General features: G+C 43.9%; 1 protein-coding gene and 1 long non-coding RNA gene across 3 annotated transcripts in view; both read left to right on the top strand.

Annotated features, from left to right (window-relative positions):
- Positions 1-3,662: 3,662 nt before the first annotated feature.
- On the top strand, positions 3,663-11,341 carry LOC139063925 (uncharacterized). Its single transcript, XR_011517250.1, has 4 exons — positions 3,663-4,349; positions 9,756-9,848; positions 10,305-10,515; positions 10,740-11,341. It is a non-coding gene; the product is annotated as an uncharacterized lncRNA (long non-coding RNA).
- Positions 11,342-12,133: 792 nt separating this feature from the next.
- Positions 12,134-22,780, top strand: part of trim9 (tripartite motif containing 9) — a 37,198-nt gene continuing 26,551 nt past the window's right edge. Inside the window, exon 1 of one of the 2 annotated variants that reach the window (XM_054741789.2) lies at positions 12,134-13,344. In XM_054741789.2, the coding sequence (XP_054597764.1) occupies positions 12,316-13,344 (1,029 nt within the window). In that variant the 5' untranslated portion in view covers positions 12,134-12,315. The remainder of the gene's footprint in view (positions 13,345-22,780) is intronic. The other variant, XM_015969463.3, reaches the window with a different exon arrangement.

The following is a 22,780-nucleotide window of genomic DNA, read 5'->3' as shown; positions in this document are numbered from 1 at the left end:
GAACTAATCAAGCGGGGTATGAGAAATGCCAAGGGAAGCCAATCTATGGAGGAGGATGGTGTGAGAGATGGTATCGAAGGCCGAACTCAAGTCGAGGAGGATGAGGATGGAGAGCAGTCCAGCATCGGCACCCGTGAGGAGGTCGTTAGTGATTTTTATGATTGCAGTTTCTGTACTGTGGCCAGAGCGAAAACTAGACTGGAAGGGCTCAAAGAGGCTATTGAGGGTGAGATGAGCATGGAGTTGAACAGAGATTATTTTTTCCAGGATTTGTCAAAATAGAAGAGGCAGTGAGATAAAATAAATAAACTTCAGTTTTATTTGATTTACACCAGACTAGCACAGTTTGGGGATGAATTTTCATGGGAATAATCCTCCAAATGAATGGATTTTTATGTCACAAGGTAGATAAAAACAAAACTGTCATGTAATCTGCAGCTCTGCATTCTTTTAATAGACCATCTTCTAGAAATTCACAGATGTACAATGTCTTGTCACTGAGGTGGTACCTTCAAAGGTACCATTTCGTACCATCAACTGTGGGTAAAAAAGTGTACCATTGTGGTTTTTCACACACCAAACTTGTATATCCTTATTTGTACGCAACTTTGTACCTTTAATTTAAAGATCAAAAAATGACAATACAAAGGGAGAACATGCCAGCTCCATGGAGAGAGACTGCAGACCAGGATGTGAACCCGGGACCATCTGGATGCAGCAGCACTAACCACTACACCACCGTGACACTTCATGTATATCCTTATATGTGTATATGTATATGTGTATGTGTGTTTATGTTGACATCACAAAAATATCAGACGCCCAGATACAAATTCTAAATTATTTGCTACAATTATTTACTTTTCAAATACAATGCCAACCTGTTACAAACTGATCATGAGTTTGTGTCAAAAGCTATCAAATGCCATCAGAACAACCTTTGTTTTCCCAATATTTATGCTATCAAAGACAAAATTGAGCCAAACTGTCTATTTTCAAAAATATTTCATTAGTTAACACATTTTTTTTATTAAACTGTTACATTTTTTAAATCCAACAAATAATTTTACAACTATCTCTCAGTGCTTATAAAATGGTGAATAGTGAAACAATGACATCTCTTTGCAGAAGCAGCTTTGCTAATGGATGGTTTTCAGTGAAAGAGATCATAACCAGAAATTGTTACCTTTTGAAAGAATTGTTACCAATGTGTACTACTAAAGAATATATATGTACCTTTCAGATAACGAAAAAGGTACAGATAGATGCCCTGAGGTCCAATATTAGTCCTTAGACTGTGTTAACAATGTACACTTTCCATACTCCTATTTTTGACTGTGCATGACATTTAATACTGATTAAAAATTAAACCAGCATGTTAAAAGGAACTCCAGCTATGAAGACGTGTATGCCCTAATAAGCCACAAGTTTTCTGTTGTACCAAACTATGTTGTTAGAAACACACAAAATATTGCTGTTTATTTATAAATCTATAAAGCTGAAGAAAGCATCCTATCACGTCTTTTTGGCCTGTGGGACTCCAGAGGCAGCTGACGGGTACCGGCAGTCCAAGCGGAACGTGGCTCGGGTGGTCGCCAAGGCAAAAACCCGGGCATGGGAGGAGTTCGGTGAGACCACAGAGCAAGACTTCCGTACGGCTTCGAGGAGATTCTGGTCCACCATCCGGCGCCTCAGGGGGGGAAGCAGTGCACTACCAACACTATCTATAGTGGGGACGCTGTGCTGCTGACCTCTACTCAGGACGTCTCAGGAGTCTAGGGACTTTGGGTTGGCCTCTCAAATCTCTGGTGCTGAGGTCACTGAGGTGGTTAAAAAGCTCCTCTGTGGCAAGGCTCCAGGGGTGGTTGAGATCCGCCCGGAGTTCCTTAAGGCTCTGGATGTTGTGGGGTTGTGTTGGCTGATGCGGCTCTGCAATATTGCATGGACATCGGGGGCAGTCCCACCGGACCGCCAGACCGGGGTGGTGGTCCCCTTATTTAAAAAGGGTGACCGCAGGATGCGTTCCAAATCCAGGGGGATCTCACTCATGAGCCGTCCTGGTAAGGTCTATTCAGGGGTTCTGGAGAGGAGGGTCCGTCGGATTGTTGAACCTCAGATTCAGGAGGAGCAATGTGGTTTTTGTCCTGGCCGTGGAACACTGGACCAGCTCTATACCCTTAGGGGGATCCTGGAGGGTGCGTGGGAATTTGCCCAACCAGTCTACATGTGTTTTGTGGATTTGGAGAAGGCGTTTGACCGCGTCCCTTGGGGGGCCCTGTGGGGGGTACTCCGGGAGTATGGGGTACCAGGCCCTCTGATACGGGCTGTTAGGTCCCTGCATGACCGGTGTCAGAGCTTGGTCCGCGTTGCCGGCAGTAAGTCGGGCTCATTCCCAGTGAGAGTTGGACTCCACCAAGGCTGCCCTTTGTCACCGATTCTGTTCATAACCTTTATGGACAGGATTTCAAGGTGCAGCCAAGATGTGGAGGGCATCCATTTTGGTGGCCTGAGGATCAGGTCTCTGCTTTTTGCAGATGATTTGGTCCTGTTGGCTTCATCAGAATGTGATCTTCAGCTTTCGCTGGAGCGGTTCGCAGCTGAGTGTGAAACAGCTGGGATGAGAATTAGCTCCTCTAAATCTGAGACCATGGTCTTGATTCAGAAAAGGGTAGAATGCCTTCTCCGGGTCAGGGATGAGGTCCTGCCCCAAGTGGAGGAGTTTAAATATCTCAGGGTCTTGTTCATGAGTGAGGGAAAACTGGAGCGTGAGATCGATAGGCGGATTGGTGCTGCATCTGCAGTGATGCGGGCATTTTACCGGTCTGTCGTGGTGAAGAGAGAGCTAAGTCAGAAGGCAAAGCTCTCAGTTTACCGGTCGATCTACGTTCCTACCCTCACCTATGGTCATGAGCTTTGGGTAGTGACCAAAAGAACAAGATTGCGGATACAAGCGGCCGAAATGAGTTTTCCCAGAAGAGTGGCTGGGCTCTCCCTTAGAGATAGGGTGAGAAGCTCTGTCATTCGGGAGGGGCTCGGAGTAGACCCGCTGCTCCTCCACATGGCAGAGGAGCCAGTTGAGGTGGCTTGGGCATCTGGTCAGGATGCCTCCTGGACATCTCCCTGGTGAGGTTTTCCAGGCACGTCCAACCGGGAGGAGGCCTAAAGGTAGACCCAGGACACGGTGGAGGGACTATGTCTCTCACCTGGCCAGGGAACGCCTTGGGATTCCCCCGGAGGAGCTGGCCCAAGTGGCTGGGGCGAGGGAATCCTGGGCCTCTGGCCTTAGGCTACTGCCCCCGCGAGCCGGCTCCGGATAAGCGGATGAAAATGGATGTGGATGGATGGATGGATGGATAATATTTTGTACATTTTTTGACATATGTAGGACGCCATGTTTTCCGCATGCAATGCACTCTGGGGGCGATGAAGTATATCGGTTGCACTTGGAAGAATAACTATTGACGCTAGTGTTTGTTTACGCGCTCACCGTATTAATAATTAAGTAAAATGCCACATTGTGCTGCTTTTGGATGTAATTTCCAGTCAGAGGGCAACGAGGGGAGTGATGTGAGTTAACACAGCTTTCCCACTGGCAAGAAGAGGAGAAAGCAGTGGGAAGATGCCTGTGGACAGACACAACTTCCCAAAAGATCCGCGGCTGTGTTCCCAACATTTTTCTCCTGATGCGTTTGAGGCTTATAGTCGACCAAAACTACTTAAAGAGCAAGTCACCCCCAAATAAACTTTTTTTTGCTGATAAACTAAATAAACAAGTGTCTAATCGTGCTGCAGACACGTGTCGTCAATAATTTGGCACTTCAGTGCATCTTAGTTCAAATTTAAATATTCTGCCTAAAACTGGCAGTGTTGTGCCGTTGTCAGGTAAAAACTCTGCACTGTATTTGAATTTAAATCTGCCACCGCTATTGGCTAAGAAGTATGATATGATGTAAACTGGTACATTATGATGTCACAATGCTGTCGTGAGCCTGAGTGTGTGTGTATTTGTTAGCGGCTCCGCCCTCTCGGTCTGCCAGGCAACAGCATGTGTTGCATTTTTCAAACATAAAGCAGGAGTGGAGTTAGACTCTGGTAGGGGTTGACTTGCTCTTTAAAGAGCTCACCAGAGCGGCTGGGTATAAGAGAAGGCGGAAACTAAATGCTTTACCGACCATTTTCCCACACAAGGAGCTTAAACGCCCTCGGAGAGACAGGAGACACTGGACGCTCTCCCGAGCTGACAACCCGCTCCTGCAGCTGCCGCTTCTGTCATGTTGGGCGAACCATCGGACACGCCACTCATCATGGATGAAGCTGAGCATTCACCTCTCCCATCAGTAAAACAAGCAGTAAGTGTAGCAATACAGTGTTCTCCAAATATATAATATCTGCAGAAATGATTAATGTGATTTCACTGAGTATCCTAATCATCTATGAAGCACACAACAGCGCTGGGTGCTAAAATTCTCCAAAATCATTCATAATTGAATAAGTTTGATCACACGATAGCTCACCGTTAACTTCTGCTGACAAAAATATGAACTCTTGACAACAAACACTCTCCCTCTTGGTTACCATGGAGACGCATTTGCTGCACACACACACCACCGGTTTTGTCCTGCACTTGCTTCATCACGCCCTTCTTGTTCTTCATTTTGATGCTCGTTTTGTGAAACATCATCAGTGATGTCCTCATTAATGTTTCGCTCTGCTTCAAATTGAAAAGGCTGAACAGATGACATGTTGATGTCGCTGAACAGTCACTACAGGGTCCCAAAGCCGGCCGGTGCAGCTGAGGTACAACCCAATGACGTCACCACCCAAAGTGCAGTGTGACGCTAACAACAATGGTGACCTACAATTTAAACAGTTTTTAACAAATTTTATGAAAATAAAAGACATCAAGAAGGTTTTTTTTATATCGTTTTAGTATAACTGATACTAACATTTATCTTTTAAGAACCACAAAGTTTTATAACCTGGGTTCCTTTTAAAAAGTCTCCCTTTGAAAATCATAATCTCATTAAATGTAAATTGTTGAGAAAAAATCATGAATACAACAAAGTTTTGTCCTCAAAGCCTAATTTAAAACACTGCATAAATTAAATTAGTTTTAAGGTGACTTGGTGGAGGACACAGATGGTCCTGAATCCATAAACATGAAGCTATTTAAGGCCTTGAGAGATGCAGAGATTTCAGGGAGTTATTTGTGTGACTTTGGGTTTTATATATAAACTTTATTTCATCAACATCTTGCGCATTTTTTTGCGTGTGCAAATTAGGGATTGTTGCAAAAGGACACTTGCACCTCGTTATGTGCAAGTGTCTCCTTGTGCAATGAGCTCAGATTTACATGAGACGTGAATGCACTAAAAGAACACCTGCCCATGCTTATTTAAATTACTTGTGCAACAAGTCTGATTCTCAAAAGATGTAGGTAGTGGAAGAAGACCACTGAGTCGTGGGCTGAGGGAGGTGGCTCTCCAGTTTAAATGTTGTTGTAAAGGTCTAGAGACAATCCCCTCTGCCTCAGACTGCATGTGCAACACCACCAAGCTTGGATGAGACCTAACACCCTCAGACAGACACCTGGATTTTGTCGTTGGGAGTTTCTCAGAGACATCTGCCACATATGGTTTGACACCTGTGAACAGGCTGCCATTGATGTCTTTATTTGCTGCTGCAGAGTCTTTGGTAGAAAAAGGCCAATTTCACACAGTGAGATAATTATTCAGATTTTTAACCCATTTCCTCCCTTCTGACAAACTTAAGGACTTCCCTGATTACTGAAACAGCTCTAAAGATAAATTTATCAGGTGTTTCTGTTGTGTGTTTTAAAAGTGCTCTTGTCTACTCAGAAGGACGTCAGGATCACTCGGATCATAAATCCAACATGTTGTACAGTCATGGTCCGATTATATCACAGCGTTTGGACTGAATGGGATGTTTAGCCAATCAGAAAGTAGGAATATGGTAACCTTCTGCAAGAGTTTTTGAAGATCTTCAAACAATTTTGAACTTTTGAACATAACTAAAACCCAGTTATAGTCTCTGTAGAGTTGTAGTGCTTTTTTCATCTGCTCCTTTTTCACCTTTTGTATTTTTGGTCTCGACCCAAAAGTGAGAAGCTCTGTTTGTGCTCCAGTGGGTGATGCGAGTCAAAGTGCAGAGATTGCTCTGCGTGGGGAGGTTCCTGCTGGAGCTCAGTTTCGAGAATTCCCAGGTGAAGGGAAGTTATTGAGTTGATGCGGCTCGTGAAGACTTTTATTTCATAGGAAATTTGAAAAAAGGAAAAGTAGTTTAGATCCACTGGCTGGATGTAACTGATCAATCTTCATCTGATTACTGTCTTATCATAGTTATCATCACCCTAAATGCTTTAAATTGTTTTTACCTGAAGACTGAAGTGCCTGCAGTTGTCTTTCCACTCAGAAAACACGACATTATGGAGCATCTCAACAGTGTCACGTTGAGGGGATGGTTAGGATCCAAAGTGCAGATTACCCACACGGCAAGAGGCAGGAGATGATGTAAAGTAAATAATCCTTTTATTGCAGGATGAAAAAACAAAAGTAAATCCAAAAAGGCAGCGAGCCAAAATTCCAAAATCCTGGAACACAGGACACCTAAAGCTCACTTAGAGCACCAAAGTCAGGAATCAAAAAGTCCTGAACACAGGACACCGAAAGCTCTTAGAGCACCAAAAACCTGGAGACATATAGCTCACACGGAGCACGAGTAACAACGCTGACAACAACACAATGGACCGACACAACACAGAGACAAGACAGGGCTTATATAGACAGGAAGGAGCAATAAAGGAAACAAGCAGCAGGTGTGTGGAGTGAGGGCTGAAGGGAAAGCAGGTGACTACAATAAGCTAAATGGGAACAGAACCAGAGGAGGGCAGATAAACCTAAAACTAAACCTAAAGCTCTAAAACACAAAACTAAACCTAAAGACTGAGGGAAGGACTAACACACACATACACTAAGTTGGGGGAGGACAAGCACACACACACACACACACACACACACACACACACACACATACTAACACACACATACACTCACACACACATACACTCACACACACACACACACACACACACACACACACACACTAACACATGCATACACTCACACACACATACACTCACACACACACACACACACACACACTAACACACACATACACTCACACACAAATACACTGAGCTGGGGAATAAAGAGGCTGCAGCTACAACTGGAGGGGCTGGGGATGACTGAATGAACGCCGGACCTGAGGGGAATGATCAGAAGGGCAACAAATAGAAGAAACATAAATGAGATGCAGACAAAGGACACAAGAGGGCGCTATGAGACACAAAAGGGGAATCTAGAGATGAATGGAGGACACAAGAGGGGAGACGCAGACACAGACCATGACAAACAGTAGGAGCTTCAGGGAGGTTGGCAATTAGAACCTAAAGTAGTTGGAATGATTAGAGTGAGATTATTTGAGCAAACAAATGGAGTAAAAACAAGAAACCCCAATCTACAAAATGTCAAGCAGGTCATGTGAAAGATCTTACAAAGATGCTAATCTCACAAATAGTGTAAATATCACCGAGAGTAGACTTCCTGTGCATCCAGGTTCAAATCTGGCAGAAAGTTCTTTAACAATCTGTAAAATTAACAATGAAATGGTTGTTTAAAGGTTTAGAAAAATATTTTTGCATGAACTGTTGTTGTATGGAGTATAATCAGACTTTTTAATGGATGGAATTAAGTCTGGATTATGTCTCTCCTTATGTGATATCAATTCTAGGCTTTCCAAAGTGTATCCGTGTGTGTGTGTGTGTGTGTGTGTGTGTGTGTGTGTCCCAACAGCCTTGTCTCTTATCACCCCTGAAGTCGTAAATTGCTAGTTGCCTTCACCGAGCTGTTTCGGTCTCACGGTTCTGTCGTAACCTTTTTGACATCCAGAGAAGTGGAGGAGGCAAGGAGGTAAGGAGGCTCATTCTGGAGAAAGTCCAGGTGCACCAGCTAACGGTTTATCCAAACAAGACATAGACTTTTAGAATCGATAAATGTGCTCCCCCTGACAAGCAAGAAGGAGGTGCAACATTGGGCTGATGCCAACAGCATGCAGAGAAGAGGAATGCCTGCTAGAGGCGCTGAGAAGAAGAAACAAGTGAACAGATGAAGACTGGGAGAAGAAAAGGTGACATCATGACATCCAAGATTCATGGTCTCTTTGGGGCTGTTGGAGAAGTAACAAGAAGAAGAGGAACACGTGACCAGGAAGTCTGAAGTCTGAAGCAGCAAACAAAGAAATGACCATGAGGGAGGGGGGAGAGTACCGTATTTTCACTACCATAGGGCACACCGTGTTATAGGGCGCAGCTTCAGTTCCAGGTGTCTTTTTGGTATTTAATGCATACAAAAGGCGCACCATGTTATAGGGCACAGGCGCGTGCACGGTAAAACGTACCGGTAAAACATCTGTGCGGGCTCGGGACTCGGAACATATCAGTGCAAACCAGACATTGTGAAAATTATAAACAGCCAAAAGCATGTTTCACTTTACTGGTCTAGTCCTGGTTCAGACCTGCTTTAGAGCACACGTGCACTTCTTCATTGCGTGCGCTGACGGCTCGTGCTCTTCTTATGCGCTGATGCGCGGTGTTGAAGTTCAGAATGTGTTTAGCAAATATGAGTTCGGTTGTGCTTTATTTGAGTGCTATTAATTAATCATCAAATCCATCAAAGTCCTCATCTTCTGTATCTGATAAAAACAACTGGGCTAGAGTACAGTCAAACACGCCAGGTTCTCTCTCGTCAGAGTCAGAGTCTGTCTCGTTGCCGTCCGTCTCCTCGTGAATGATGTCGGCTTTTGCAAAAGCCCGAACAACAGTACAAGTAGACACATTAGCCCAAGCATTTACAATCCATTCACAAATTGTGGCGTAACTCGCCCGGAAACACAGCTGCGTCTTTGTCGCAGTTTGTTTTCCAACTTCCTCCACTTGCGAACCATGGACTCATCAATGCTGAATTCTCTCGCCGCTGCTCTATTCCCATGTTTCTCCGCGTAGCTGATCGCTTGCAGTTTAAACTGTGCTTCATAGGCGTGTCTCTTAGCAGGTACCATTCTCAGGGTTGTCAGAACAATGTTCAGTATACCGTGCATACCAGCCCCTTTTGAACTATTCGGGGTCTGTCTTCGCTCACGTCCGCACGTTCACGCCATGCCCCTTGTCTTCTACTACGTCCGTGTCTCACAACAACACAATAGGCGCACCGCACCATATGGCGCGGCGTACATTTTGGAGAAAATTTAAGACTTTTAGGTGCGCCTTGTGGTCATGAAAATACGGTAAATAAAAAGGAGCTACTGGGTCTGGAGGAATGGCCTTTGATGGGAAGAGTTTGCGAGGTAGAGAGATGGAAAGAAGGAAGCTTTTGCTTTGAGCTTTTTGTCTGTGATAATCTGACCTAGTGTCATTTTTGGAGAACTTATTCAGCTCAACTTTGCTATAACTCGGTTTATTGGCAAAGAGTTGTTTCACTTTTTAACCCGCTTTGTCGGGGTTTCGTTTGGATTATTATTCTTTTTTCATCTGTGTGAAATAAATCCTAGTTCCTCGGATTCGTGGAACGAAAAAAGTATTTCCGAGTGGGGTCTCCTCCTGTCGGTAACCGAGCAAAGGTGAGATACCGGTTGTAAATGCCATCCCAAGGTATTGATACATATTGTTTCCTCCATCCTAGGCTACAAGTAAAGTCAGTTGTCTCCTCAGCATAAAAGGAACAGCTGGCAAGGGTCTTAACCTGAAGTGTACATAAGCTGCATGGACTGGACAGGTGTGTAGGTGTGTTTGTGCCTCGTCTTTGTCTGCTTGAACTAATTTTGGTCAGAATTAGAAGCCCTGGGTAATGTGGTGATTGCTAATCAACTCTCTACAGAGTAAGAGTGTTTGTTGGTAACTGGCATTGTCACGCTCACTACATCGATTACAAGTCAAACCCTGAGATATTAGTAAAATCTAGAAGAGTTGAGCTAGCCCAGTAAATTGGCTTGTAATAACTGTGATAAGCATTTTGAGACTGGAGTTGTTTTAAATGACAGCAGCCGTTTGGTCTTGGCTGCACTCCGACTAGTCGTTAGCCCATCAGTCCTCTGGGACACAAATTGATTGTCCTTCAAACAGGAAGCTACAATCAAAAACAGAATTATTTATCATTTTTACACAAAATCCTGCTTCTAAATCAATCAAATGTTAATTTGAAAGAAAATACAATCCATCTATCCATTTTCAGCCGCTTATCCGGAGTCAGATCACGAGGGCAGCAGCCTAAGACAAGACGCCCAGATTTCCCTCTCCCCAGCCACTTGGGCCAACTCCTCCAGGGGACTCCTAATTCATTCCCTGCCAGCCAAGAGACATAGTCCCTCCAGCGTGTCCCGGGTCACAACCTCAGGGAAGCAACCAAGAGGCATCCTGACCTCCAGTCTGAGCCACCTTAACTGGTAAGATGCTGCCCTCAGGGGTCAGTGCACCAAACATAAATAGATCTTTTACTAAATGCAAACGCTGATATGGAATAGAACCCCATTGGTTAGGGTTAGGTATAATTCAGCCTAATCCCCACAAGTGTGTGAATACCAGTGTGTGTGTGTGTGTGTGTGTGTGTGTGTGTGTGTGTGTGTGTGTGTGTGTGTGTGTGTGTGTGTGTGTTTGCGCGCACTCGCAGCAGGAGAGCTTTGGCTCTGAACAACAAAACAGATAAATAGAGATTCAGCAGCCTACTCAGAGGCAGCAAGGAGGACGCTGCAGCGTGGCCCTGAAGTGAGGACGTTACAAAGAAAACAATGTCATCACGCTGGAGGCGGCAGCAAGCTGCATCCAAAAATAGCTGATGGACTTTTTGAGGCATTTGGTTTGAATCAACACTGTAATCCAGAAACGTACTTAGGCCTACATGGCTGAACTCACCGTTTGTTGTGTATTTTCTCAGTTCCTGGATGATGATGAAGAGGAGGCAGTGACAGGATGGCAGCTTCAGGAGAAACCAAGCAATTCTCTTAAGAGATTATTAACAATCAAACCATAAAAAGTTTTCTTTATCAAAACTCATTCAACTGATTATCTCCATCATGTGTACTGGTACTCTTCTCTTCCTAAAAAGGGCTTTATAGGTATTTAAATGTAATCACAGAGCTACCTCTACTTGCCTCCACAAGAACACAAGGTCACAGTTTCAAAAATGGATTTTCTGGATCTTCATTTTGAGGAGAATCTGCTCAAAGCAAAAGCTTTCATAGAAACACAAAGTATATTACAACCTCTTACACATGACCCTTTGCCCAAAGATGTCATTAATGTCAACCCATCTGAACGGTACGACTCGTTTATCAGCAAATTATTGATAAAATTGGAAGATTTGTTTTGTTTTCAACATCTATTTTCTTAGAAAGTGATACATCTTAATTGTGCTTCCTATAGTACCCTTTTGTTTCAAAATTTTGGGAACTGAGAGTGGCAGCAGAGTGAATGAAAGCACAGAGTGCAGAACATAAAGAAAAAGTGAGAAAAAAGAAAAAACTAATATGGAACATTTATAGACCCGGATCCAAATCCAACTAACACATTTTCATCAAACTAAAATCTGCTGCTGCATGAAAGGAAAGGAAAAGACACTGAAATCTTTTTCAAAAACTGTTTTTCAATGTTTTCCTTTCCATTAAATTTGAACAACAATAGCATGTATTAAACAGTAAATGATCTTTGGTTTGCCTTAAGACGAGATGATCAACTAATAAACACACAGCTACTGCAAAAGTTTGAGATGCTTGGAAATTGCCCTGGTTTCCATGGAAACACGTGAAAGTAGTCTGAATAGAGATAATGAATTAGGAAATTTTGACTCACGTTTCTTTTTTATTTTAGTTTGTTTTTTTTCCTGCAGAGTTAAAGACAAACAGGTTTTGTAAAACTGATAGCGCTGCTTCTAAAAGAAAACGGTGTTAAATCATTAGCACGTGACTTCATTGTGAACTAATCAGCTTATCAGAATATTTCCTTTAACATTAATTTTTCTGGGTGTTGGTTTTCACCTTAATTCACCTCGTTTTTATCCATCCACTCTTTTCATGATTTTTACTAACTGATTTCGTCAGAATGAACTTGCAGAAGGATTCCAGACTCCCGGATCCGCAGTATGGTTAAGCGATGTTGTAAAGCTCATTGATGGACTTTAACAGACAGACGAACGGACCAACAGCTGCTCTCAATCCCCCGACTGTCCAATAATCTCCCAGTCTGTGCTAATGCTGTCTGCTGATTGGTCACAGATGCTCCTGCCTCCTCCAGTGCTGATTCCTCTCCTCTGGCCAAGGTTGCAGTATCCGTACCAGGACGCGTCCGGAGCGCTCTTTACGCACCGAGCGCAGACTAATCAACGAGGCGCTGCTGTTGCTTCTTTTTGCGCACAACAGAGGAATCTCCCACCAGACGCAGCCATGGATGAAATGGAGGAAGAGTTAAAATGCCCCGTCTGTGGCTCCTTCTACCGAGAGCCCATCATTCTGCCTTGCTCCCACAACATTTGCCTGGCGTGTGCGCGGAATATTCTCGTGCAGACCCCGGAGGCTGAGTCTCCACAGAGCAGCCGAGCCTCCGGATCCGCCGTCTCAGATTATGACTACCTGGATTTGGACAAAATGAGTTTGTATAGTGAGTCAGACAGTGGCTACGGTTCCTATGGAGGGTTCGTCAGCGCGCCGACCACCCCTTGTCAAAAATCCCCAAACGGGGTTCGGGTTTTTCCCCCGACTGTCCCACAGGCTGCCCCGCAGCATCACCTTCTCCCGCACCCGGCGTCCTTGCCTCCAATCCCCCGCAACTCGTGCATCACCTGTCCACAGTGCCACCGCAGCCTGATCCTAGACGACCGGGGACTCCGTGGATTCCCCAAGAACCGGGTGCTGGAGGGGGTGGTGGGCCGGTATCAGCAGAGCAAGGCGGCCGCTCTTAAATGTCAGCTGTGCGAAAAGAGTCCAAAAGAAGCCACCGTGATGTGCGAGCAGTGCGACGTGTTTTACTGTGACCCGTGCCGCCTGCGCTGCCATCCTCCCCGCGGTCCGCTCGCCAAGCACCGCCTGGTGCCGCCGGCGCAGGGCCGGATCAGCCGGCGCGCCAGTCCCCGCAAAATCTCCACCTGCACCGAACACGAACTGGAGAATCTGAGCATGTACTGCGTGCAGTGTAAGACGCCTGTGTGTTATCAGTGTCTGGAAGAGGGGAAGCACGGCACGCACGAAGTCAAAGCTTTGGGCGCAATGTGGAAACTACACAAGGTGAGTGCGTAAAATTCATTAAGCCTTAAGTTTTATGCGCCATTTCTCCACGGGTCTGTGATTCCCCAGAATGAGCCATCATTTTTGAACTGCTTTGTATTATCTTCACAGTCAACAAATAGACCATTTCATCCATGACAAACATCTCAGTTGTGTTTGTTTTTGTAAATTGAAATAAAGTTGTTTGTTTAAAAATGTATAACTCATTTGAATTTGGTGTAAGGATGTCAGAAGGCAGCTGATTTTTAAAGCAACCCTCTTCTGGCCTCTAACACAAACCTGCTCCTGTGGCATCTCTATGGTAAAGTTAGACTGTACATTGGTCCTGGTATTTAACCATTTGTCTCCAGATCATCTAGACAACACATTCCTCCACTCTGTATGTGCTCCACTCCCTGCTCTGAGATGTGACAGCTATAGGCCACCTGGAGGTCATTAGTCATGACTAACTGTGCTTCAGCGCAGATGCAGCCCTTTACTCTGGATCGAGATGCTATTTTGGAAGCTGAGATGTTGTGGGCAGCCAGGCGCTGCATTTCAGATGCCAAATTTATTTACGCCTCTGCACTAAATCTCGCCTCCAAGCTCAATTTTCTGGTGATCTAGGAGGATGTAGAGCTAGATGTAGCCCTGAGTTACTCACAGCCTCCCACAGACACCTCATTTGAGAGTTTCTTTAACAAAACCAATGGAAATACCTGTTTTCTGTGCACATACTGTTTGTGGGATTGCTGTTCTCTTCATTTACTCACATCAGATCCAATATGTCTCCAAAACAGCCATCTCCCAATATTCCTGTCATCTCCTCTTGATGATATGTCGTAGCGTGTCACCTCAGGTGACTGCCGTCAAATCTAAAGCTGATGGAAAAGTCAGGGGGAGGGCTGAGTTGTAAAGTTGCTGACCTGGTGTGCCCATTTTTTCTTGGATCTGAAATGGGAAAAGAGTATTTTTAGAAATGAATCAGAGACACTGGTGATATCAAGGCAGGTCGCCCCGTTTTGAGCCTCCCATTTCAGCAACCAGTTATTTTTGACCCGCCGGATGCTGCTGCTGCCCACCGAGCTAACAGATGGTGGATAGTTTGGGAATTATTGGAGCTTTTGGATGTTCCTCACAACCTTGGTTAGGGGGAAATACTTTGTGTATCTTGCAGATACTCTCAGAGATCTGCAGCTAACAGCCAAACAGGGTTGGCTCCAACAGTTAATGTCAGTTTTAGCTAAAAAATAAATTTAATTAAATTAATACATGGGTTTAATTCACTGAAAAATAAACAAATAAAAAGGCATAATGTGTCAAAACTGAATTCATGAAATTAAAAATAACAGAAACAAGTGAAGAAAAGATGGATCGGGCGATCGATGGGTGGATTGGTGCTGTTTCTGCAGTGATGTGGGCGTTGTGTCAATCTGTCATGGTAAAGAGAGAAGTGAGCCAGAAAGCAAAGCTCTCGATTTACCGGCCAATCTACCCTCACCTATGGTTACGAGTTTTGGGTAGTAACCGAAAGAACAAGATCACGGATATGAGTGACTGAAATGAGTTATCTCCACAGGGTGTCTGGGCTTTCCCTTAGAGATAGGGTGAGAAGCTCAGTCATCTGGGAGGCTCAGAGTACACCCGCTGCTCCTCCACACCGAGAGGAGTCAGTTGAGGTGGCTCAGGCATCTGATTAGGGTGGCACCCTGGTGAGGTTTTCTGTACACGTCCAACTGGGAGGAGACCCATGGAAGTCCCAGGACACACTAGAGGGACTATGTCTCTCGGCTAGTCAGGGAACGTCTTAGGATTCCCCCTGAGGAGCTGGCCCCATTGGCTGGGGAGAGTGAGATCTGGGCCACTCTGCTTAGGCCAGTGGTTCCCAAACTTATTTAGCCGCGCACCCCCTTCTATGTCCCGACCATGTCGACGCACCCCCCCCCCCCCCAGCCCCCACATCGGGGCATGGCTCTCTCTCTCTCTCTCTCTCTCTCTCTCTCTCTATATATATATATATATATATATATATATATATATATATATATATATATATATCAGATGTCAAGCTAAACAGAGAGGGTTAAAAAAATTCCCCATCACTTTCATTTTTTAAATAGTAATTAATAAGCATTCTATACCATTACAATTTCCTTTGATTTAATTCTAAATAAATATTTAGAGTGCCCAGGTAGCACATAAACAATGCAATTTAACGGTTTTCTTAAAGTAGGAACGTTTAACCTGTGCGGCCAGAGCGCTCTCCTTCCTTCTGCTCTGGTAAACCTGAACTGATCACCTACTTGTGCGTAATCAAATGTCTATAGGGGACAAGATATAGCCATGATGTTCACTTTTACCTCAGACCGACTTATTGCTGTTTTATGGTGTGGCTGAATCTGCGATCCGCTGCCACGCTGACTGGAATAACAAATGCTGCAGTAACAGAACTTGTGGTCAGGTTCATAAGGAGTCACTGGCTGGAGCGGACCCGACTCATCCCAGAAGCTAATATCTTAATTTGACCTTGAATGAAAAATAACCTCTTAAAAGTTTTTATCACGGTGGAGGCAGCGTTCATTTCTGCCTTCAGTCTTGACGACGCGCCGGAGTTAAAGCAGCGTGCGTGCTTATTGAATCTGTGTGTGTGTGCGCGCGCGCACGCGCGGCACAGCCGCTCAAGTCACCTCGTCTCGCGCTATTTAAACCAATGTTGTAAAATTACTTCTGCCCAGCCCAGATGTGCTCACATGTGCACCCGTGAGCCGTGTTTCAGCTGGAACACGTCTGACCTCTGACAGACGCACTCTGAACTTCAGATCTTCAGCGCGCTAATAGCCTGAATGGGAATCATTTCTTGTTATTTAGTTACATCCACAATGTTCTGTGTGTGAGGTTTACAACGTCAGAACACCTGCATGAGACAGGGTGTTAATTACAATCTGCCAGAATGACTCGCCACCTTCAGATTCCTCCAACACCGTTAAAAATGATCAAATACGGAACATATCGGCGTGCGCAGGCCAGAGTTCTGAAGCTCGGCGCATTGTTATTATGAAGCTAGGGCACATGTGGAGGACACGCGCGTGCAAAAATATACTTGTTTTCAATTACATTTATTGGGCCCACTTACTTTTTCTTTGGCCCGCCCACAAATGAGTTTCTATGCTAATGGTGACATATGACAGACTTCTCTGAGCTCCGCAGCCATTACACTTTTCACCTCGTGCACCCCCTAGCGGCAGCTCGCGCACCCTGCACCACACTTTGGGAATCCCTGGCTTAGGCTATTGCCCCCACTATGATTAAGCGGAAGAGAATGGAGGATGGATGGATGATGGATGGATGGATGGAAGGATAAATGGATGGATGGATGGATGGATAACTACCAGAAAGAAGCTCCAAATGTTTTTTGTTGAATAATCACATCACTTTGCATATCAAAGAAAAACAAAATGGCCGCATCGACTCATTAAAATTATCATGCTGTTTTCTTCTGCAGTATGTTTACACATCACTGAGTAAACATACTGATGTAACCAAAAACATGCAAAGGTACCAATTCAGACAACAACAAACACATGTTTGTGGTTTGAACTTTAGAACTAAATATTATTTCAATTATGGTAAATTAACTATTTTATTCAAAGAACCGTATAAAATTAACCCTCACCCTGCCTTCAAAACAAAATAGAGTAGAACCCAACCAAAACTAACCCTTAAAGAACACCATATTTGCTCTTAGGGCCAACATTATAATCTCTCCTATATTTAAAATCAGGCTGATATTTCTATAAACTGGCTAGAAATGTCACTTTAATTTTCTTCTTTCATGTTATTTGAGCTTTTCTCACTGACTTGCTGCAGTTTTCATTGTTTTCTGATGTTTATGGAGCAGCAACAGTAAAAGCATAAATTCACATGTGCATAATTTACACACTTATCATTTGATAAGATCTCCTTTATTCTGCTGCAACATTTTAAACCTACACGACAAGCTGTAGCCTTTTTAATCTTTGTGTTTATTTCTCTCTTTATGAGAAAATCTTGCACAACCTGCCGCCATGGCAACAAAACCTTCTTTGACACTGTGCCGAGCTACTGAGGTCTCTAAGATGCTGGACCCCACGAAAAATTCATCCCAGATTCTTTTTCCACAGCTTCTTCTGCTGCATAAATGAACGTTACTGCAGATCAGCACCGATTTTTTTCTCATCTTGAAGGTAGTGAAACCACAGAGCATTAGCTAAACCGTTTTAAAGTCACGTCACAGTGTCTAAATCACATTAGTAGATCACTTAAGTCCATTTTAACATAAGAACAATGGCCATAGATGTAAAAGCAGCAAAGCGTGACTCATCCAGCTCATCTGCCTCTTCAGGTTTGTGTCAGAGGTCTTTAGGTGTTGATGGGGCGTCTGCAGTCGTCTACTTCAATCAGTCAGTGTCAGATCTCTACCATTACCCCACTTTTCACAGATGCCAAATGAGAAAGGACAGTAAATATCACAGGTCACGCTCTCTCGCCTCAGCGGCGATTCAAAGTGACACATCAGATGGAAGCTTTAGAACAAGGAGATCTGAGGGTGTGAAGTGTGAGACCACACTGGGAAGGAATGGTCGCTAACCTGCAAACTTAGAAAGTTCAAATGCAGACAAACTGAGTCTTAATGAAGACACTTTATGATGAACTGTAACTTATTCTAGATACATCTTGTATTAACTAGTCTGAGTCTGGCTAGATACTGTCAATATGTTCCACATTTACTTTAGGAAGTGGATTTTGCGTTGCCAACAGTGATCCAAGTAAATTAAGATTGAATATCTGCCAAAATAAAGAGTGAATTCTGCATGTTTTTTGAAAAAAATTATTTTCTTTGACCATATTCAACCAGACAATAGAAAAGAATAGAATAGACCTTCACTGTTCATAGGCATATGAATCTGAGGGTGCTCCAACCATGCACCACTATCATGAAGCCTTGATAAAAACGGATAACGAAATAAAGTTCAAAGCACAACACAAGGTAGTGAAAGCATGCTAATACATCACAAAAACACATAAAAGAGGTGCTAAACACTAAAAAAGGTGCATTTAAAATGTGAGCAGTCTGTTTATGTGTGGTTTAAATCAGCACCTGTGAGTTTCTGTAGAGGATCACAGTGTAGGCCGGTATCCAGCACATTTTGGTTTTAACCCTGCTTCAACTCACCTGATTTCAGTCAGCAGGTGATTAACAGGCTTCTGCAGATCCTGATGACCTGCTGCACAGGTCATTCAACCACTGAATCGAGTGTTGGACCAGAGAAACCACTAAAACATGCTGGATACCGGCCCTCCAGGCCCATAACTGAATGTAAGGAAATCTACACAGATCACAGTTTGTCTTGTTATTCAGGCAAACCAGTCTCTCAGTAGGACTTTTTCTTGAATTCTGCTTTTAACAGCAGTCAAACACTCTTCAGTATTTTAACCACTGAGAACAACACACGACTATGATCTATAAACACCAGTTGGTTTTATTCAAAGAGCTGGCGATGTTTATAAACAGCGTGCTCATGAGCTCAGTTGAAACCATCGATGTGACAGTAGCACTACGCAGAGTTTTGAGGACCTTAATGTGACTGGAGGTTAAAAACACGCAAACTGCAGGAAGATGAGGGATATTGAGGTCATATTCTTTCTGCTAATTTGAGAGCATTCAGTGTTAAATTGAAGGGACTTTTCGGACTTTTGAATTTTTATGCTCGCGATTGCCCCCTCAGGCCAAAAGCGTAACGGCAGCTTCAATAGTAGGCTCGTGCACGAGGCGCACATGCTCTACGTGCACACTCCTCAATGAAAATAACAGCTGATAGTCCCATGTGTGTGTGTGTGTAGGTGGCCCGGAGGACAGAAGAACACAGAAAATTAATAAAACTAATGTCCCTCTGTCTCTGCAGCTGCACTTTCTCGTTTGCCAGCCGAACGTGCAGAGTGTGTGTGTGGTGGGGGGGGGAGGACAGAGGACAGGAGAACACGCAGCTAATTAATTAAATAATTTGGTTCTGTACCTTTCTCTTCAGCACGGCCGACAAAGGTTTATGATGGGTCAGTCCTCCTGCATGCTCAGATCATTCCCTTCCCTTGCTTGAAAAATTGTTCCAAAATGAAAGTTGAACCCACATCTTTTTTATCTGTGAATTCAATGCCGTTCGGCCAGTCTCAAAAAAAATTGGGCATCTTATTACTGTAAAAAATAATTATCATTAATGTAAAAAAGAAACTCCAAATAACTAACTTTACTCACCCCCGGAATCGAATCCAAGTCTCCTACGTGAGAGTCAGACATCTTACTAAGTATAAAGCGCCAGTGATGTTATTTGTATCTGTAACACTTATATCCTTGATGACAGTTGAAACAACATCAATCCAAAGAACAGTTCGGAGCAAAGATGGCTATTTTGTTGCTAACTTGCAGGAAATATCTAGAAGACAGTTCTACAGAAAGTAGCTAAGAGTCCTCAGAAATGTAGCTAGGTTCATCACTAGGCGTTATGAACAGCGACAAAGTCGCTGAGTTGGCACTACCTCTCTCTCTGCTGCTAAAGCTACGGATAGCAAACGCTACGGGTGATGCCTGAGCGTGAACGCGCATGAAGCAGCCTGCTCGACCCGAGCAGCTCTCTTTTTCTGTGATTTTACAGAAAAACAGGCAATCAGAGTAAAAATGCCAGGGCTCATTCTACAGGACCAGGGCATTGCAGGAGAATGTATGAAGAAGAAATTTATTATTTCTATACATGTTTTGGCTGTAAAACTTCCATAATGCCCCTTTAAGTAAAACTGAAAACAACTCACAGACTTTAAACATGACGCTTACAGCATTTTCATTGGTTATTCGTCTTCTTAAGCCCGCCTCCTGACCCTGATGAAACCAGCTCCTTCCTCCTTCCCCAGTAAAAAGTTTAGTGGTGTCACCAAATGACACAAACTGATGAAGGATGCTCTGATCTGGACCTTGATCCCTTTCTGGATCAACGTTTATTATGTTCTATGTTTCTGTGAGAAAAAAAAGCTGAACTGACAATCATGATATGACATGAAGTCTCACAAGGTTTCATCCAAAATGTCCCAAAAGGGAAGCTAATGAGGACAGACAGTGCAGGTGATGGGGCGACTACTGAAAAGCCATCTGCAGCTGTGGAGCTGTGTCTGGGTGAGCCTCCTACAGCTTCTGTGGACTCAGTGGGAGTGAAGACACACACAGATACCTGTCGTCTCCTCCTGCTCTGACTGCTGTCTGCTGCTTGTAATGAGACCAGCTGTCAGTCTGTAGACAGCCCTGCGGTGTGGCTGAACCTCCTCTCAGGACATCCACACAAAGAGCAGCTGAAAGTGAAGGGGTAGCTGGGTCCAAACTCTAAATATGGTGCAGGAGACAGAAGAAATGGCATTTGGGCTTCTTGTGGCTGGAGGACCTTGTGTGCTGTTGTTGCCTAATTACTCTTTTCGTCACTATAATTCTATGTGTAAACAATCCATTCTAGAGATGGATGTTTGTGTTTTGTTGCTTTGGAACCCAGGCATATGAAAAAATAACTACAACTCAGATTTCATGGGATCGAATGGACATTTTTCTGTTCACTTCTTTAGATGAGAATTAGGTTGTGTTTTTTATTTATTTATTTATTTTGGGTCATATTTAAAAGTTGACTTTTTGCCATGACTGTTGTTAAAATGACATAGCTACGTTAAAAGAAAAACTTGTGCAAGTTTATGTAAATTCCTTGTGCAAAACATGCTCATTCTAAAGGACCTCTAGTGTTGGTGATGCATATTTAAAATGAAATTTTATACTTCATAGGGCTGCGCAGTGGCGCAGTGGTTAGAGCTGTTGCCTTGCCGCAAGAAGGTCTTGGGTTCGCTTCCCAGCCTGGGATCTTTCTGCATGCTCTCCCTGTGCATGCGTGGCTTCTCTCCAGGTACTCCGGTGTCGGTACAGGATCTGCTCGGGTGCAGGATCGGCTCGGGGACTTCGACTACCGATGATGTCAAAGTAGTTGATTGGCTGAACATGAAGCTCACGGAAGTGACGTTATCACGTTATGATTTTGATTGGTCAGAACAAATTTGCGTTCGTAGTCTTAGCGGTTGTAGTCCTGTAGTCCAAAAATCAACACTTTTTGGAGAAAATATGTTTGAATTTCTAAAGGAAATGTAAAATATAAGCAAATGATAAACGGTGACCCTCAAAAGCTCTTGATGTTGATGAAATGGGGCAAAATAAAATATGAAGAACTTTATTGAAAGACACCAAGCAATATTTTGAATCAAAGAATGTATTTAGATAACAACTAAGGAAATATACAGACGAACTCCACATTAACACAAACAGATATGGCTTCACATATAAGAACTGTTCTATTGTTTGTCAGTCCAATGTTGGTTTTATGCAGTTTCACATTCATTACAAACAAAGATAATATGGTGTTTTATTAACAAATTACAATTATAAAGAAAACATTTAAGTGTTAAACAAGAATTTATCAACAAAACTGCTGATGTCTTTCCAAAACGTATGCGTGAAAGTCGAGTGGATTTGCAGTAATGTGACATCATCGGCAGTCGAAGGACTCCGAGCCGATCCTGCACCGACACCGGCTTCCTCCCACAGTCCAAAAACATGACTGTTAGGTTAACTGGTCTGTCTAAATTGTCCTTAGGTGTGTGTGTGTGTGTGCGTGTGCGTGTGCGTGTGCGTGCGCGTGCGCGTGTGCGTGTGCGTGTGTGTGTGTGATTGTCCTGTGTTGCGCTGTGATGTGATGGACTGGCACTCTGTCCAGGGTGTACCCCGCCTGATTGCCGCTGGAGATAGGCACCACCACCCCGCACGCCCCCACGTGGACAAAGCGGGTTCAGGTCTAAAATTACTGCTCTCATAAAAAGAGGGAGGGCATGTCAGGAAAAGTCTTAATTCAGAGTCTCTCTGTTCTTCATCCATTAGAACATAAAATCAACAATGAGAAAATGTATTTAATTCTCTCTTTGAGGGCAGCAGTAACTCAAGAGGTAGAGCGGGTTGCCTCATGATCGGAGGGTCATGGGTTTGATTCCAGCTCCCGCCAGGGGTATTCTGCTGTTGTGTCCTTGGGCAAGACACTTCGCCCAACTTACCTGTGTTGGTGGTGGTCAGAGGGGCCGACGGCGCCAAATGGCAGCCTCGCCTCTGTCGTACCACCCCAGGGCGGCTGTGGCTACAAAGTAGTTTACCATCACTAGCAGTGTGTGAATATTAGAGTGCATGAAAGGGTATTTGAGTGTCCTAAACAAGCGCTATATGAGTTTGATGGTTATTATTATTTACCCTTTTTGTGTCAGCTGTGCATCTGTGACACCAGACGTCCATCTTTGCACAGTTAAAACACCTGCATCAGTGCAGACCTTTATGGGTGTTTAGCATCAGGTAAATCATTTG

The sequence above is a fragment of the Nothobranchius furzeri genome, chromosome 18 (assembly GCF_043380555.1).
Source record: "Nothobranchius furzeri strain GRZ-AD chromosome 18, NfurGRZ-RIMD1, whole genome shotgun sequence".
NCBI classification, from domain to species: Eukaryota; Metazoa; Chordata; class Actinopteri; order Cyprinodontiformes; family Nothobranchiidae; genus Nothobranchius; species Nothobranchius furzeri.
The sequence above is the reverse complement of the archived record's forward strand: the minus strand, read 5'-3'. Positions and strand labels throughout refer to the sequence as shown.